Source organism: Urocampus carinirostris, chromosome 5, assembly GCF_059441175.1.
Source record: "Urocampus carinirostris isolate Australia breed hairy pipefish chromosome 5, RoL_Ucar_1.0, whole genome shotgun sequence".
NCBI classification, from domain to species: Eukaryota; Metazoa; Chordata; class Actinopteri; order Syngnathiformes; family Syngnathidae; genus Urocampus; species Urocampus carinirostris.
Window position 1 is genome coordinate 11,680,597 of NC_142353.1, and position 15,097 is coordinate 11,695,693.

Below are 15,097 nucleotides of genomic sequence, written 5' to 3' on the forward strand. Positions count from 1 at the left end.
GACATGTCCTTTATATTTTCTTCAAGTAAAGTCAAATCAATTCATGTTTATTTAGCCCTTAATCACAAAGTATCAAGGGCTGTACAGACCATCCCCTGATATTGTTCCATGAAATTCTGTAAATAGAAAGTTAAAGCATGCATCCAGTCTTGAGTTCAAAGCATTTATATTTTTAAGGTGATTTATAGCACATTCATTTTAATGTATCAGTTTGTGTGCGTCATTGCTTGAAATGTTCTACAGTACACTTCTGTAATTTCTTAATGATATTTATTAATCACACAAATAACACCAAACAAGTCGTTGGTATCAACGCTTCCTAACTTCACGTCTCCCAACTAAAACAAAAAGAACATTTAAAGTTTAGGAAAGTGAGCATTTCCCATCCACATACGGGGTGAATCAGGTCGTCCTTTTTCTTAGGTGTAGGCTCAAGTGTTGAAACAAATCTGAATTATTGGTTAAACGCTGACCACATTCTAAACAACTCAGATAATTTTCAAATCTGTGAGATCTGATGTGTTTAATAAAATGTAACTTTTTAGTAAACGGTTTCCCACAAACAAAACACCTGTAGGGCTTTTCTTCCATATGTGTTATCATGTGCAATTCCATACCAAATTTGCTAGTGAAAGCTTGACTGCAAAATAAGCAGGAAAATCGTTTTTCACCTGTGTGTGTTCTCATGTGTACAGTCAAAACAGACCTTTTAGTAAATGCTTTTCCGCAAACAGAACAAGCGAAAGGTTTCTCTCCCGTGTGCATTCTCGTGTGTTGCTTCAAGTTCGAAATGCTACAAAATGTGTTGCCGCAAACAGAACACGCAAAAGGTTTTTCTCCAGTGTGTGTTCTCATGTGTGTGGTTAAATCAGACTTTTGAAAAAGTGCTTTTCCACAGACAGAACAAGAAAACGGTTTTTCCCCTGTATGTGTTCTTATGTGTTTGGTCAAATCAGATTTTTGAGAAAATGCCTTCCTGCAAACGTAGCAAGAGAAAGGTTTCTCCCCTGTGTGTGTTCTCATGTGTATGATCAAATAAGACTTGCGAGAAAATGCTTTTCTACATACAGAGCAACGTTTGTCCAAACCTTTAAAACAATCTCGGCAGTAGTCTTGTTTATCTTTCCCCGAACGGTTCAGAAAATCTTTTTTCTCAAGGCAAACGCCACACACCGAGCAGGTATCGTCGCGTTTGCTACAAATGTTGGCATTCTCTCCGGGAGTTGTTTTCTTTTTGGAGATATCCAACTGTTCAGGGTCCGGTTCGCAGTTTACGCTGCTCTCCACACAATCGCCATCGGACAGGGGGGCCGAGTCTTCCTCAGGCAAGGGTCCTTCCCAGCTGACGCATCTCGGACTGTAACAATGCAGCGATGAGCTCTCGGGTGGGTCATTATGGTCGTCTTTGATTTTGGCTAGGGTGCCGGTTGGTGGTGACTCGTTGACATCAAATTGCTCGTCTTCCATTTTCACATGGGAAAGCTGCTGCTCCTTTGCTTCAATTTTGACCATTGGCGTCTGAGGACTCTTCTGCTCTACATCCTGGCTATTTATCAGGAGTTGGTTATCTAGTGGACAAAAACACAGTTCAAATAACACCAGTAAAATATGAGCCTTAAAAAAATAAAACAAAAAATATTTGAGGCTACTCTGATACAGTAGGTTTTGTATTGTAGGATTAGAAAATGTGACACTGAATAAGTTGTCATGTTAGTTATATAGATTTCTAGAAATCTAGCTATACGAGTTTTATTATTTTAACATAACATCGTTACTTTGATAGTCACATTATTCATTTACTTGTTATAAATGCACCGTATGTTTATCTACATATTTGAAATAATTATTTACCTCTTGTATTTATCGATGTTTCAATGTATCCTTTCATTCAGTACTTTCCCAGCATTTTTTTCTAAGTGGTGTTCTGATACATCTGCCCTAATATTATCATACAATTTTCAAAATCCATCTGGGTCCAGTCTTAACAAAATGCCTCTCGTGAAGATGTGCCTTCCTTACTTTGTCTGGTTAAGTTTCATTTTCCAGCTAAGTTTCACTTTTGTTAATCCACGCTTCTTTCCTATAAAACAGTGGTGAGCCATTTTGTCAAAGCTTGTCTCAGGAAGACTTTGTCCTGATGTGCCAAGCCCAGAATCTTCAGTTTATTTTTTATTTTGTTTCTTTGTAATGAATCTGATTATCGGATGGCAATAACTTGGCAGTCAGCCTAACTGTAGCCACCAAGAGCAGCCTCATGCTTGCAAGACATCTAATATATAAGTAACCGGATGGAAAAAGTGAAGATTTACGAAAATATAGACCTGTTAAACGGATCAGCAAGAATACGATGCTGTCACAGTTCTCTTTGCATGTGCCCTTTTCCTCCCGTGAGGTAGCGGTAAGAAACCATAACAACAATGACGGTTATGTACAGGATCGAGTACGTTTGCTATGTACTTCGTTTTTTGGAGAGCTGTGAACAGAAGAAGTACGAAACATTGCTACGCAATGCAACATTCACACGTAGAGTGTTTCCAAAAGGCAGTGGAAGATCAGTTCTGTTCTTCATGGAGTTGTTGTTATGTTCACAGTTGGTCAGAAAGACGGTGACAAAGACAATTTCTGTAGGACTGTTTTTTATTTAATCTTAGACACTGAAGGCTACGCTACAGAGGTCTTTTGAAAGAGACGCCTTGGTTTTGTCTGAGAAGTATATACAACTCAGACCTAGATGATCTTAAACATGAGGTGCACCAAGTCAAACAAATCTTGAATAGAAATAAAGTAACTGGAACGGGGGATCAGTTTTCTTGGAACCATTCAGTGAAGTCTTTTTTGAACTCTTAGGACTGTGCAAAATTTCCGTTGCCCTACCTGCGAGCACAGTCGCTTGCAAACGCAAATTTTCAGCACTGGAGCGGATAGAAAAATCACTTGAGCACCAACATGAGCAATGAAAGAGGTAGTGACCTTGGGATGCTAAGCGTGGAGTCCTTCAGAGCTGAGGCCTTGAATATGGAAAAGTCTGTCAAGTTGTTTTTAGTTGCCGACATGGAAATCGCAAAATCCAGTTGTTATGATGTGGTTTTGCATCTTAAAAAAAAAGAGAACTTTGAAATTGTACCGATGCTTATGGACCAAAACTAAGCACTAGATAGTCTTAAAGAGTAAATAATGCTCATGGGGTTTATTGGGAGCAGCTTTTTCCTATTTCTTGAAGAACACTAATTTTTTTTTTCCTGAGCTGTTAAATTACTTAAGAATTTTGAGTACTGTTACAGTTTACTATAGTTCCAGGGTTATTACTACATACATTGAGTGGTCCTTATTGTATTTGATTTAAGAATATGATTACTATTGTATTGTGACCAAATTGTCACCGTTCATTTTTACCAGATTAACAATTAAATGTAGAGTGCTACTACTTGTATTTTTTGTAACTTAAAATTTACACTACAGCACAAAACGTTTCAGAGGATCTTGATAAGCATCAAGGGTCGAGATTGTTGAAGTTTTCACTTTGAATTGCGTTGTACGAATTTATATTTAGACTGATTAGTATTTAAATCCATTTGATGTTTAAAGTTTACAGCTGAAAACTAGTTGATATAAATACAGATTATTCATTTTGGGTGCGATGATTGTCACTAAACATTCTAAGAAATGGAAATTGACAAGACTATATACAGTACTGTTGTTCTTGTACAGTATATTGTCACTCAATTGCCCTCAGGATCCGGTTGTTCAGCTAACAGTTTTAATAATAGGTAGATGCTGCCGCTGATGTTTCTGTAATTCTCATAAACAAGGAATCAAGTCTATCGTAATCTGAATGCTTAGAATCCAAAATGAAAAGGTCATATGCAACTTTCCTATGGAGTTAAAGCAGGGGTAGGGAACCTATGGCTCGGGAGCCATATATGTCTCTTTTCATGAGTGCATATGGCTCTGAAATAAAATGTAACTATTGCTCATCTCTCTGCAGCGTTCCGAAGTCAAGTGATTTCATCCCGATTTTGGTCCATATAAAGTCGGTGCAACTTAATGCAGAAGTTCGTTAAGAAACCATTGAAACTGATAAATAAAAACGCTGGCAAACGACTTTGATTGGGTGAGCAGTACATGTGGGCGGATCCGTGCACACAGCACAAGGAACTTCCTTCTCTCTCTCTCTCTCTCTCTCTCTCGCTCAGTGCAGTCTACACCGAAAGTGAATATGACGAGATGCTTATCGTTTGCAGTAATTTGTGACATTTTTACAGAAGAACTTTGCACGCACATTGTTTTGGAACCGTTATTAAGGACAAATTTCATGGAAATAAATTGCCTCAACACACTTAACTGAAGGTGGAAGACAAATTGTAAATGGCATATTTACATTGATTTGGGACACAGGATTTGGCATTATTATCATTTCATACATTTGATTAGATCTTCAAATGACACACAGTGAAATAAAATGTGCTGAAGAATTAGCTTTTGTCTAGAGAGCGTGTTTGGCAGTTTTTTTTATTTTGTCTGAAAATATATGACGTGGCTCTCTCAATTTCTTTTTAAAACATTTTTTGCTTTTATGGCTCTTTGGGTCAAAAGGGATCCTGATCCCGGAGTTAAAGAGAAGACAATTATTTTGTAAAAGCAAGATGTTAATAGCGGCTTTCATTTTTTCTGTGCCGCCCCCTAAACTTGTTAATCTGCCCCTCGGTAAGTATGTGTGCAGACCTTCGAGTCCAATGATGTTTTGACTCTCGCAAACCGCTTCCAGTTTCCGTCGCTGTCTTTGGATTTCCTCCTCGTACGAAGCAAATGTTTTTTCAAATAGTCCAAATATTTCGTCAGCAGCAGCGATGAGTCGCTCCCTTATCAACTGTTTTAACATTTTGCGTTAAGTTCAAGAGCCAGACGGATGACAAGGGCAGAACAATCAATGTTAGCGCCGAAGATTCACCGATTATGCTAACTTCCGTTGCATTTCTTTGCTGTAGTATTGAGAGTTGAGATCAACAGTCCAGGACGCGTTACTGCCCCCTGTGTACTTGAGTACAGGTCAACTAAAATCTACCCAAAAAAGACAGTTTGGATAAGAATCCTGTCTTGTGTGCAATTAATTTAAAATATAAGAACATGTGAAGCAAATTTCTTTTGATTTGAATGTATCAATATGTTCCCTTGCTCAACATTTTCTTATCTTAAGTCTTCTTCTCTCGGCATCACACATACAAATCCCATGATTTATGACTGGCAGACTTTATTCATCGCACTCCAAACACGCAACAAGTGGTCAGAACCTTTGAGGGGGGCACGCTTCCCCTTTTTTTCTCTAAAGTACATCAAAAACCAGAACAATAAAACGTTTTCAAAAGTTTAGGAAAGTTATCGTGTTTCTACAGACCGGGCAGCTGAGGTAATTCTTTCTACTTGTGTATGCTCAAGTGTTGAAACGCGTCTGTATTATTTGTTAAATCCTGACCACCATCAAAACAACTCAAATCATTTTCCCCTTAATAAGCTTTTATATTATCAATCACATTTACAATCTGATTACACGTTTCCCAACAAACAAAGCACTCTTAGGAATTTACTTCCAAGTGGGTTATCATGTGTATTTCCATATCAAATTTTTTTGTGAATGCTTGATTGCAAAACGAGCAAGAAAATGTTTTTTTTTCCATGTGAGCTCTTCTCATGTGTCTGGTCAAAACAGACTTTTGAGCAAATGCCTTCTTGCAAACGGAGCAGGAAAAGGGTTTTTCCCCTGTGTGTGTTCTCATGTGTGGGATCAAATAGGACATTTGAGTAAATGCTTTTCCACAAACAGAGCAAGAAAAGGGTTTCTCCCCTGTGTGCGTTCTCATGTGTAAGATCAAATAAGCCTTGCGAGGAAATGCTTTTTTACAAATAGAACAAGGAAAAGGTTTTTCCCCTGTGTGCGTTCTCATGTGTAAGATCATATAGGACTTAAAGGAAAATTCTTTTCCACAAACTGAGCAGGTGACATCCTGTTTGCCACGTTTTGGGGAGTGTTTGCTGGTAGTTGCTTTCTTTTTCAGCATTTTCAACTGTTCAGGGTCCCGTTCAGAGTTTGCACAGCTCTCTTTGTAATCGGTGTCTGATAGGGGAGCAAAGTCTTCATCTGGCGGGGGTCTTTCATATATGTCACCGGAACGACTTTCATCGCAGAACTGAGAGCACTGGAATGGGTCATCATCGTTGTCTTTTATCTCTACATGGATGTCAGTTGGTGGCGACTTACTGATATCAAACTTCCCTTCTTCCCTTTTAACCCTGGAGAATCCAATAAACCGTTTCTTCATTGGATGATGATAACCCGTGGGTTCTTCGGTGTTAACCTGGGGAAGCTTCAGCTCTTTTTCTTCCATTTTGACGATGGGCAGGTGAGGACTCTTCTGCTCCAAACTGGAACTACATCTGTGGTCATCAGGGCGATCTTCATTCTGCCTATGTAGCGGGGGCTGGTTATCTAGATGAGACAAACACACTTCAGATAACACCTGAATAATTGCCACTCTTAATATGTTAGTATTAATTATACATTTTATTTAATATATCGCTTTTTTAACGTTTCAATACTTTTGTACATGTTTACTTTTTAATTTGTTTTCCTTGCACTGTAAGGAGAAGTCCAATTTCGTTATATTTGTATAATGACAATAGACCATTCTTTCATTCACCAGTCAAAAATGAGCTGGTTCATTATTAACCTTTCAAAATATAGCAAAACTGTTAGGAGGGCACTATGCCTATATAGTGATACAGATTGTTTGCTATACTTTTTAAATTAACTTAAAGAGTCTTCTGCCCATATCTAACATTAAGTCAAGTCATGTTTTTTTGTATAGCCCTTAATCACAAGAAGTCTCAAAGGGCTGTGCAGAAAATACACAGACATTACAAACATACATTTGTCTGTGATGTGGCTCTTCAACAAAAAATAAAAAATTGTGCTTATGGCTCTTTGGGCCAGAAAGGTTTTAATCCGTGGTATAGATAAAAACAATATCAGACGATTGAAAAAGGATACATAACAGGAAATTGTACCTGAGGCCAAAGGTGCAAACGTGGGATATAAACACTACACAGCAACAGGGAAGAAGATCGATGAGTGTTTTAAAGCTCAGAGACAAAATGGATATGGAATGTCTCGACTAAGTGTTTGTTTGCGACGGAAATTGAATAGAATAACGGAAGTTCTATGCGATCCTTGGAGCGGTTTATTCACGCAGAGACTTAGTCTTACTTTGAAATAAAGCAGCAGTGGACTAAAGTACCAGTCTGGAGTCAAGATTTGTTTTTTGAAAAAGTGAAAACTGGCATCTATGCAACTTCCTCATTTCCTTAGATGAGCTTTGTTTTGTAGCAAGCTGTGGCCTTGAGCAATATCGCATAGGGGCTACTTAACACCTGCTGGAAGTGGTTTAGACCAAAAAGTTTTGTCTGGTGGTAAATTCCATCTGTTGCACCGAGTTTAAGTTGTGTTCAAGGTTAAGGTATTGCCGTATCATGAAAATAAAAACCTTCGACTTCAACCTGTCTTTGGATAACCGACATTCTCACTACCTGACATCAAAAGACCACATTGACAGGAAAACCCCACAACGTTAAAACACCTTGGGTTTGTTTTAAATTTGGGAATAAACGCAGTAACAAGTTATGTTGTGTGACGACAGTGCTCTGATTGGCATTTTTTTAATCAGACTCACGCGCACACGGGATCATAATTAATATTCTTGGACGAACAATTACTTGATACAAAGTTAGAAAGTGAGATTGTGATGAGACCTTCGAGCCGGAAGACAATTTGACTATTGCAAACAGCTTCCAGCTGTCTTCGTTGTCGGACAATTTCCTCTTCGTACGAAGCGATCCTTTCTTCAAAAAGTCCAAAGATTTCGTCGGCAGCAGCGATGAGTCGCTCCCTTATCAACTGTTTTAACATTTTGCGTCAAATTGCGTTTAACAGACAAACGAATATCAGGCGTTGTTTACACTCTGTCGTCTGTTGCAGCACGAAATAATTTGCAGACTTCCGGGTTTTTTTTCTTCGGTTACTATTTGGAGTTGACGTCTAGAGCCCAAGTTGTTTTACTGCCACTCTGTGTTCTGGAATGTCATTTGATATCCATGTCTCCAAGGACAAAGGCGTTTTCCGCCATTAAAGTGAGAATAATCAGTTGGTTTCCTTTATTGTGAAAAGTGTTTAGACCAGGGGTCTTCAACGTGGTGCTTTTTGAGAAAAGTTGAAGTGCCCACGCACCTGTTCTGAATAAAGCTCACCAGTGCTGGGTCATTGAGATATTCTAGGAAAAATGTTTTTGTAATGGTTGACTGAGTCTTTTTAACCCAATTTCTTGACAGGTAACCTGGTAATAACAGAGTATCAAAATAGTAATATCAAGATAAGTTGTTGCTTCAAAAATTCTAAGAAATAAATTCAGCTAAATGGGTATCATGGACAAAAATGTATTCAGGTATAGACAATAATTTTAAGCAATTAACTAAGAGAGTATGAGAATTAATTTGTGTATCAAAAAAATGTATTCATTCATATTTTACCTATTCTACAACAAATGCAACCAACTAAATTCCAACTTATGTGCAAAAAAATGGCTGTTTTTTTAACTAGCTATCTGGCTACCTTTTTTGCTTTGTCGTTATTTATCTTCCTACCTTTTTAGCTATTTTTTTACATTTCTTGTACGCTAGCTAGCTTTGACCTTTTATTGACATTTATCAAGCTAAATTTTGTCATTCTTTCTAGCTAGCTATCTAGCTTCATTTTTAGCTTTCTATATGGCTGTATAGAGGACATTTTACTCTTTTAGCTAGCTATCTAGCTTGCTTTTAGTTTTTTACCTTTGTAGATATTTATAAAGCTATCTAGCTATCTTTTTACATTTTTTTGGCACGCTAGCTAGCTAATAATTAACTTTTTTTTACATTTATCAAGCTAAATTTTGTCCTCCTTTCTAGATAGATAGATATAAAAATAATAGAGTTTTAAAATAATGTTCCAAAAATAGACACTGTAATAAAAATATGGTAAAATATGCAAATGTGGGATTGGGTTTTAATATGGGCTTTTATTTCCCTGGGTGGAGTTTAAGAGCCTGATAGCATGAGGGAGAAATAATCCCCTCAGTCTGTCCGTGGAACAAGACTGTGAAAGCAGTCTGTCGCTGAAGCTGCTCTTCTACAACAAAACCAACAAGTAAACATTTTCAAAAGTTTGAGAAACACATGATTTTTCCACAGATCGGGCAACTTAAGTCTTTCTTTCTCATAAAAAGTCATTAGGTACGATATTATGCTTAAATGTGTAAAAAGATAAGAATTACTAAATCCTGACCACAATCCAAACATCACAAAGAATTTTCACTTTGTGAGCTTCTATGTGTTTAATCACATTTACCCTCTGAGTAAACGTTACCCCACAAATGGAGAACCTGTAGGGATTTTCTTCTATGTGGGATGTCATGACCAAATCCATATCAATTTTTTTGGGTAAAAGCTTGATTGCATAATGAGAAAGACAATCATTTTTAGCTCATGTGTGTTCTCATGTGCATGGTCAAAGCAGACTTTTGAATAAATGCCTTTACGCAAAGAGAGCAAGAAAAAGGTTTTTCTCCTGTGTGCGTTCTCATGTGTGGGATCAAATGAGAAGTTTCAGAAAAGGCTTTTTTGCAAACAGAACAAGAGAAGGGTTTTTCTCCTGTGTGCATTCTAATGTGTCGGATTAAACTAGAACTTTGAGAAAAGGTCTTCCTGCAAACGGAGCAAGAAAAGGGTTTTTCCCCTGTGTGCGTTCTCATGTGCATGATCAAATGAGACTTGAAAGAAAATGCTTTTGCGCAAACAGAACAGACAAAAGGTTTTTCCCCTGTGTGCGTTCTCATGTGCATGATTAAACGAGACTTGAAAGAAAATGCTTTTCCGCAAACTGAGCAACGTTTGTCCAAACCTTTACGACAAACTGGGCAGCAGTCTTGTTTATCTTTCCGCGAACGATTCGGAAAATGTTTTTGCGCAAAGGTTACACCGCAACCTGAGCAGGTGACGTCCCGTTTGCCATTGGCATTTTCCCCTGGAGCTGTTTTCTTTTTGGAGATTTGCAACTGTTCAGGGTCCTGTTGGCAGTTTCTGCTGCTCTCTACATCATCACTGTCTGACAGGGCAGCCGAGTGTTCATACGGCAGGGGTGCTTCAGACCTGTCTCCACTTGGACTGTTAAGATGGAGCTGTGAGCACTCGGGTGGGTCATTATGGACGTCTTTAATCTCTGCATATGAGTCAGTGGGTGGCGACTTGCTGACATCAAACTCCTCTTCTTTTGTTTTCAAGGGGGAAGTCAGCGGCTCAATTTCTTCCATTTTGACGATAAGCAGCTGAGGACTCTTCGGAATCAAACTTGAGCTCCGACCTTGGTCCTCAGGGCGTTCTGAATCCAGGCTATATGGGAGGGGCTGCTTGTCTGGAGGACACAAACACAGTACAAATAACATCAGTAAAATATAATGATGAACAATATTAAGCCTAAAAAATAAAAATTACATATTTGACGGCACTCAAAAGTTTATGCGCAGATACAGTTGGTATGGTATACTTTTAAAAGAAAGCTTAAGAGATATACTGTACTTGCGAAAAACATTAACCCTTAACAATCCGCCGGTTGCAGGCGTGTCTTTACGATGTCACCAGTCACTGAATTACGCAAGATATTCAAAAGGTACTCATCAAAGAAACATCATGATCAGTCTGAAAACAGGTACCAGAAAACTATAAATTCGGCATAGCTCACCAACAACGTGCTCTGATATTCAGCTAATGATAAGATTCTTCCCCAAAAACATTTTGGTTACATCACGAGAGTCCAGTGAATCCAACCGTGTAATATATTTATTCCAAAACACACGATCATGCCAAAAAACAAAAAAAAATCCGCCTAAAAGCATTTTTGAATCATTTGACGATTCGTGTTGTAATCCATATGCCCCCCCGCCCCCTAATTTTATTTTAAAAGAAAATAAACGCGTGAGATAATTTCCGATATTGCCGTTTGCCTCTAACCTTTTCACTGATCCCATTTTTGACCAATTATAAGCTTTTTTCACAGCCCTTAGACTGTGATAGTCTGTAACGGCCAGTATCGAAATAAACAACACACATAACTTTGGCTCTTATTATCAGCCAGTAGCGACCGATTCAGATGATAATTAACACATCAGTTAGCCAAAGAATTTTGTTTGCTGCTTTTGAATCTTTCTACTGGGGCTGAGGTTTTGGCTTGATTCCTAACCACTTATCCATTTTCTTGTGTTTTCTGTGCATCTACTTTGGAAAATGATATGCAAATGCTCGACCCGATACCGCTCGGGAAAGTCCGGAAGCACGAAGTTATCCGATGAAGACTTCTGATTGGCTGCAGAGTATGCAATTTGCCAAACGAACCGAAATTCCCAAATTTCCAAACCAAACGAATATTTTGAAATCGCAATAAAAGAAACGTTTGATTTGAAAAAAAATCCTTCGGGTTTTTTTTCTTGAAAAAATTGTCGGCTTCCTGGGCGGAGACGTTTTGTAAGTCGTAAAAGATGCATGCCCCAGGCGTCTGGGCCGGCGTTATTTCAGACACTGGCGTAATGCAACTCGAGGTTCATTTTTTGGTGCGATTATCACGTGCAAGTGTGCACAATCAGTGATTGACCTCTAGAAAGAGAATTTAAACATTTACAACTCTTTTACAACGTCTACAAATTGGCCAAAGTAAAATACTCGAGTGGAAAGGTTTTAGAGCTGTAAATTGGTCGTCTTCAAATGGTCACATCTAGAAACGTTTTGTTACAACCTTAGGAGAATATGTAAAAATACACTGTTTAGTTTTTTAGATTGTGATCAAATATGACCTAGGTAAGGATTCATGCTACTTTGGGTACGTCTTGAAATTAGATTTTAAGCGAATTTTAGGATTGTTAGGTGATTAATAGTCAATAATACCAAGTTAAAATGTAAGTATGTGAGCCGACCTTCGAATCTGATGGATGTTTGACTTGTGGGTACTGCTTCCAGTTGTCTTCGATATCGCCCGATTTCCTCCTCGTACGAAGAGATCGTTTTTTCAAATAGTCCGAATATTTCGTCGGCAGCAGCGATGAGTCTCTCCCTGATCAAATGTTTCAACATTTTGTCTTGATTTAAGGTGAACAAACAGACGGAAAACAAAGGCAAGCCAAACTATTTCGTTCTTTGTAGCACTAAACATTCGCCGAATATGCTAACATCCGTTGATTTTCCTTCGCTCTCATTCTGGCAGTTGACATCTGATGTCGAAGATGCTTTACTACCCTCTTGTGTTCGAGAGTGCAGGTCAATGGAGTCTACCGATCAGAGAAAGTTCGAATATGAATCCAGTCTTATGTGCAAATGATTTATAATTTAAGATCATTCGAAACTAATTTATTTTGATTGAATTGAGTTTATTCAGGCACATCACAAACGTGCGTTATACAATTTAAGAAAAGCAAAACACAACAATAAACTATTTGAACACAAACAGCTGCACAATACTTTCTATCTATCTATCTATCTATCTATCTATCTATCTATCTATCTATCTATCTATCTATCTATCTATCTATCTATCTATCTATCTATCTATCTATCTATCTATCTATCTATCTATCTATCTATCTATCTATCTATCTATCTATCTATCTATCTATCTATCTATCTATCTATCTATCTATCTATCTATCTATCTATCTATCTGTAACGGGTGTAATAATAACTTTTATTTTATTGAAATTCCTGCTAAAATATGCGTATAGTTTTTGGTAAATGTCCTGCAATGCTGAGTCCAACAGTGCCATCTGCTGGTATGGGGTGGGGTTTGGTTTTGGCTTCTAACATGTGACCAGGAGGCGGGGTTTTGTCAGTTTTACCAGAGTACTACAAAGGTAAGACATATCTTTTGGTGCTCCACAAAATAAGTTAATTTTAAACTTTATAACCCCAGCTGACAAATCTCTCACCATGCATAGTAATGTGATTGATATTGTCAAGCTGTTTTGATTTATTTTCGTTTTGTTTCTGTTTTACTAAATATTAATTCCCCTTGTAGAGATCAAAGAGATCAAACCCAGCAGAAAAAGCTAATGTTGTGACTCATCCATTTGCAGGTAAATTGTACCCATTTTTATACTCATTATTGTTTTTATTCCTATTTTTTCATATACATTAAAAAAGGATGATGTTGGTTAAAATTCAGACTAAAGAAAAACATGTTGAATTCATTGTAAACGTTAAAAATCCACTATACGATCTCTTGTTAAAAGTATCTTGTTAAAATGTAAAAATGTATTGTGATATTCTAAAATGTATTTTCTGTAAAGTGAAAAGAAAGCTCTTTGATATGCTTTGTTGTCAGTTTTACCAGAGTACTACAAAGAGATCAAAGAGATCAAACCCAGCAGAAAAAGCTAATGTTGTGACTCATCCATTTGCAGAACTGTAATAATAAAAACCTCATCATCCAGTCCAGCGTGAATGTGGATCTTTGGTGGGACACGTACACCGCGGTGACATTGGTGCCGTGACCCGTGACTTCATTCAAACTCTCCGAACCGAGGACTGTCCTACCTGCCACATCGTTTCATGAAGTCAACAGCTCACAGTATTTAAAATTGCTATACAGTGACGTGTTACTCAGGCTACTGATTTATTTTGTGATTTTGACTCATTTACATATTCGAAACATGTTTAATCAGAGCACGAGTGACATTTCTGAGGGTGTAGCTGATCAGATGAAAAAATATTATTCAGGAGATAGGACATAAATTGGCTGATAGCATATTCTCAAATATTCAGTCACATAATATAGTAGCTCCTAACGCTGCTGCCACACAAGATGTAGCAAACAGATTGAGTCAGGTGGTTACGCAGAGAAAGGTTAAGGAACCGCCGTCATTTATTGGGGATGGCTCAGACTCAATAACAATACATGAGTGGGAAGATCTAATGAGGACATTTATTAAAAGGAGTAATGTGAGACTTGAAGAGCAAGCAGAGGAAATCCTTATACATTTGAGAGGAAAAGCTAAAGATGTAGTTAGGTTTGGCATTAGAAACAGTAATATAGACGTCTATACCCGCCCTGACATGATTTATAGTCTTCTCAGGAAATACTTTAGCTGTACCAAGTACTTTGCTGTCCCTTTAGCTGACTTTTATTCAACTTTGCCCAAAGACCAGGAAGACCCCTATGACTACTGGCTGAGACTAAACAGAGCAGCTGACCTTGCCTCTGAGTGCTTGAGTGAGCAGGGCAAAACATTTGACAACCCTGAAATAGAGGTTACTCGCATGTTTATTAGGAACTGCCCATGCAAGGAACTGGCACTCACTTACAGATCAAAAACCATCGAAAAGTGGTCAGCATGTGAGGTACTAGAGGTGCTGAATGAATACCACGCTGAGAAGAGCTACAAAGCAAATTCCCTACAACAACCTGCGAATAGAGCGGAAATTGCAGTACACAAAGCTGAGGTGAACCATGGTCCAACCCTCGTGCACGAGCCACCTCAGACTTCGAGCCCACAGTATGTCTCTCTACCGGACGTTATTAGTATGTTGGAGAAAGTTCTGATACGTGTTACCTCGAACCAGTTTCAAGAGAGAGGGGGAGCTCCAACCAGGCGACCTGGAGCCAGAATCAATGGTTTCACTGCCAAGCCATGTATCATTTGCAAAGAGGTCGAACACAGTGCTCTCTCTCATTGCCGAGACAAAAACCTTTGCTTTCACTGCCATGCCCCAGGGCATTCTCGACGTGATTGTCCAGTGACGAAAGTTGTCCCGCTGCCTCAGGGAAACTAACTGATCTGCGCTTAGGGGAGAACAGTGCAGATCAACTGAGTATACCTCCCACCACTAATGTGAAGCCTGACATGCAAGATAATAAATCAATTTATGAGATGTATAGCAACAAGATACCTCCATCGAAGAAGCTGATCTTTCAGGGGTTTCAGAGAATAGCGGAGACTGACGAACTGTTTTACACACCTGTACTTGTGCAAGAAGG

General features: G+C 38.3%; 3 protein-coding genes across 3 annotated transcripts; all 3 read right to left on the reverse strand.

The window, feature by feature from the left end:
• Positions 1-10: 10 nt before the first annotated feature.
• On the reverse strand, positions 11-4,975 carry LOC148365244 (uncharacterized). Its single transcript, XM_088335738.1, has 2 exons — positions 4,723-4,975; positions 11-1,568 (listed from the first exon to the last, which is right to left on the reverse strand). Exons 1-2 carry the CDS (start codon positions 4,877-4,879, stop codon positions 403-405), a joined length of 1,323 nt encoding a protein of 440 aa, XP_088191864.1. The 5' UTR covers positions 4,880-4,975; the 3' UTR covers positions 11-402.
• Positions 4,976-5,289: 314 nt separating this feature from the next.
• LOC148365245 (uncharacterized) lies at positions 5,290-8,874 on the reverse strand. Its single transcript, XM_088335746.1, has 2 exons — positions 7,801-8,874; positions 5,290-6,481 (listed from the first exon to the last, which is right to left on the reverse strand). The coding sequence occupies exons 1-2, from the start codon at positions 7,955-7,957 to the stop codon at positions 5,571-5,573; spliced, it is 1,068 nt and encodes a 355-aa protein (XP_088191872.1). The 5' UTR covers positions 7,958-8,874; the 3' UTR covers positions 5,290-5,570.
• A 207-nt stretch (positions 8,875-9,081) lies between these two features.
• On the reverse strand, positions 9,082-12,350 carry LOC148365246 (uncharacterized). Its single transcript, XM_088335744.1, has 2 exons — positions 12,045-12,350; positions 9,082-10,492 (listed from the first exon to the last, which is right to left on the reverse strand). Exons 1-2 carry the CDS (start codon positions 12,199-12,201, stop codon positions 9,561-9,563), a joined length of 1,089 nt encoding a protein of 362 aa, XP_088191870.1. The 5' UTR covers positions 12,202-12,350; the 3' UTR covers positions 9,082-9,560.
• Positions 12,351-15,097: the final 2,747 nt, after the last annotated feature.

Bases quoted from the DNA above. Each gene is read 5' to 3' on its own strand.
- LOC148365244 (XM_088335738.1), bottom strand. From the start codon at position 4,879: ATGTTAAAACAGTTGATAAGGGAGCGACTCATCGCTGCTGCTGACGAA. The intron at 1,569-4,722 runs GTCTGCACACAT...TTTGTCCACTAG, and splicing joins AAACATCATTGGACTCGAAG to ATAACCAACTCCTGATAAAT.
- LOC148365245 (XM_088335746.1), bottom strand. From the start codon at position 7,957: ATGTTAAAACAGTTGATAAGGGAGCGACTCATCGCTGCTGCCGACGAA. The intron at 6,482-7,800 runs GTCTCATCACAA...TGTCTCATCTAG, and splicing joins AATTGTCTTCCGGCTCGAAG to ATAACCAGCCCCCGCTACAT.
- LOC148365246 (XM_088335744.1), bottom strand. From the start codon at position 12,201: ATGTTGAAACATTTGATCAGGGAGAGACTCATCGCTGCTGCCGACGAA. The intron at 10,493-12,044 runs GTCGGCTCACAT...TGTGTCCTCCAG, and splicing joins AACATCCATCAGATTCGAAG to ACAAGCAGCCCCTCCCATAT.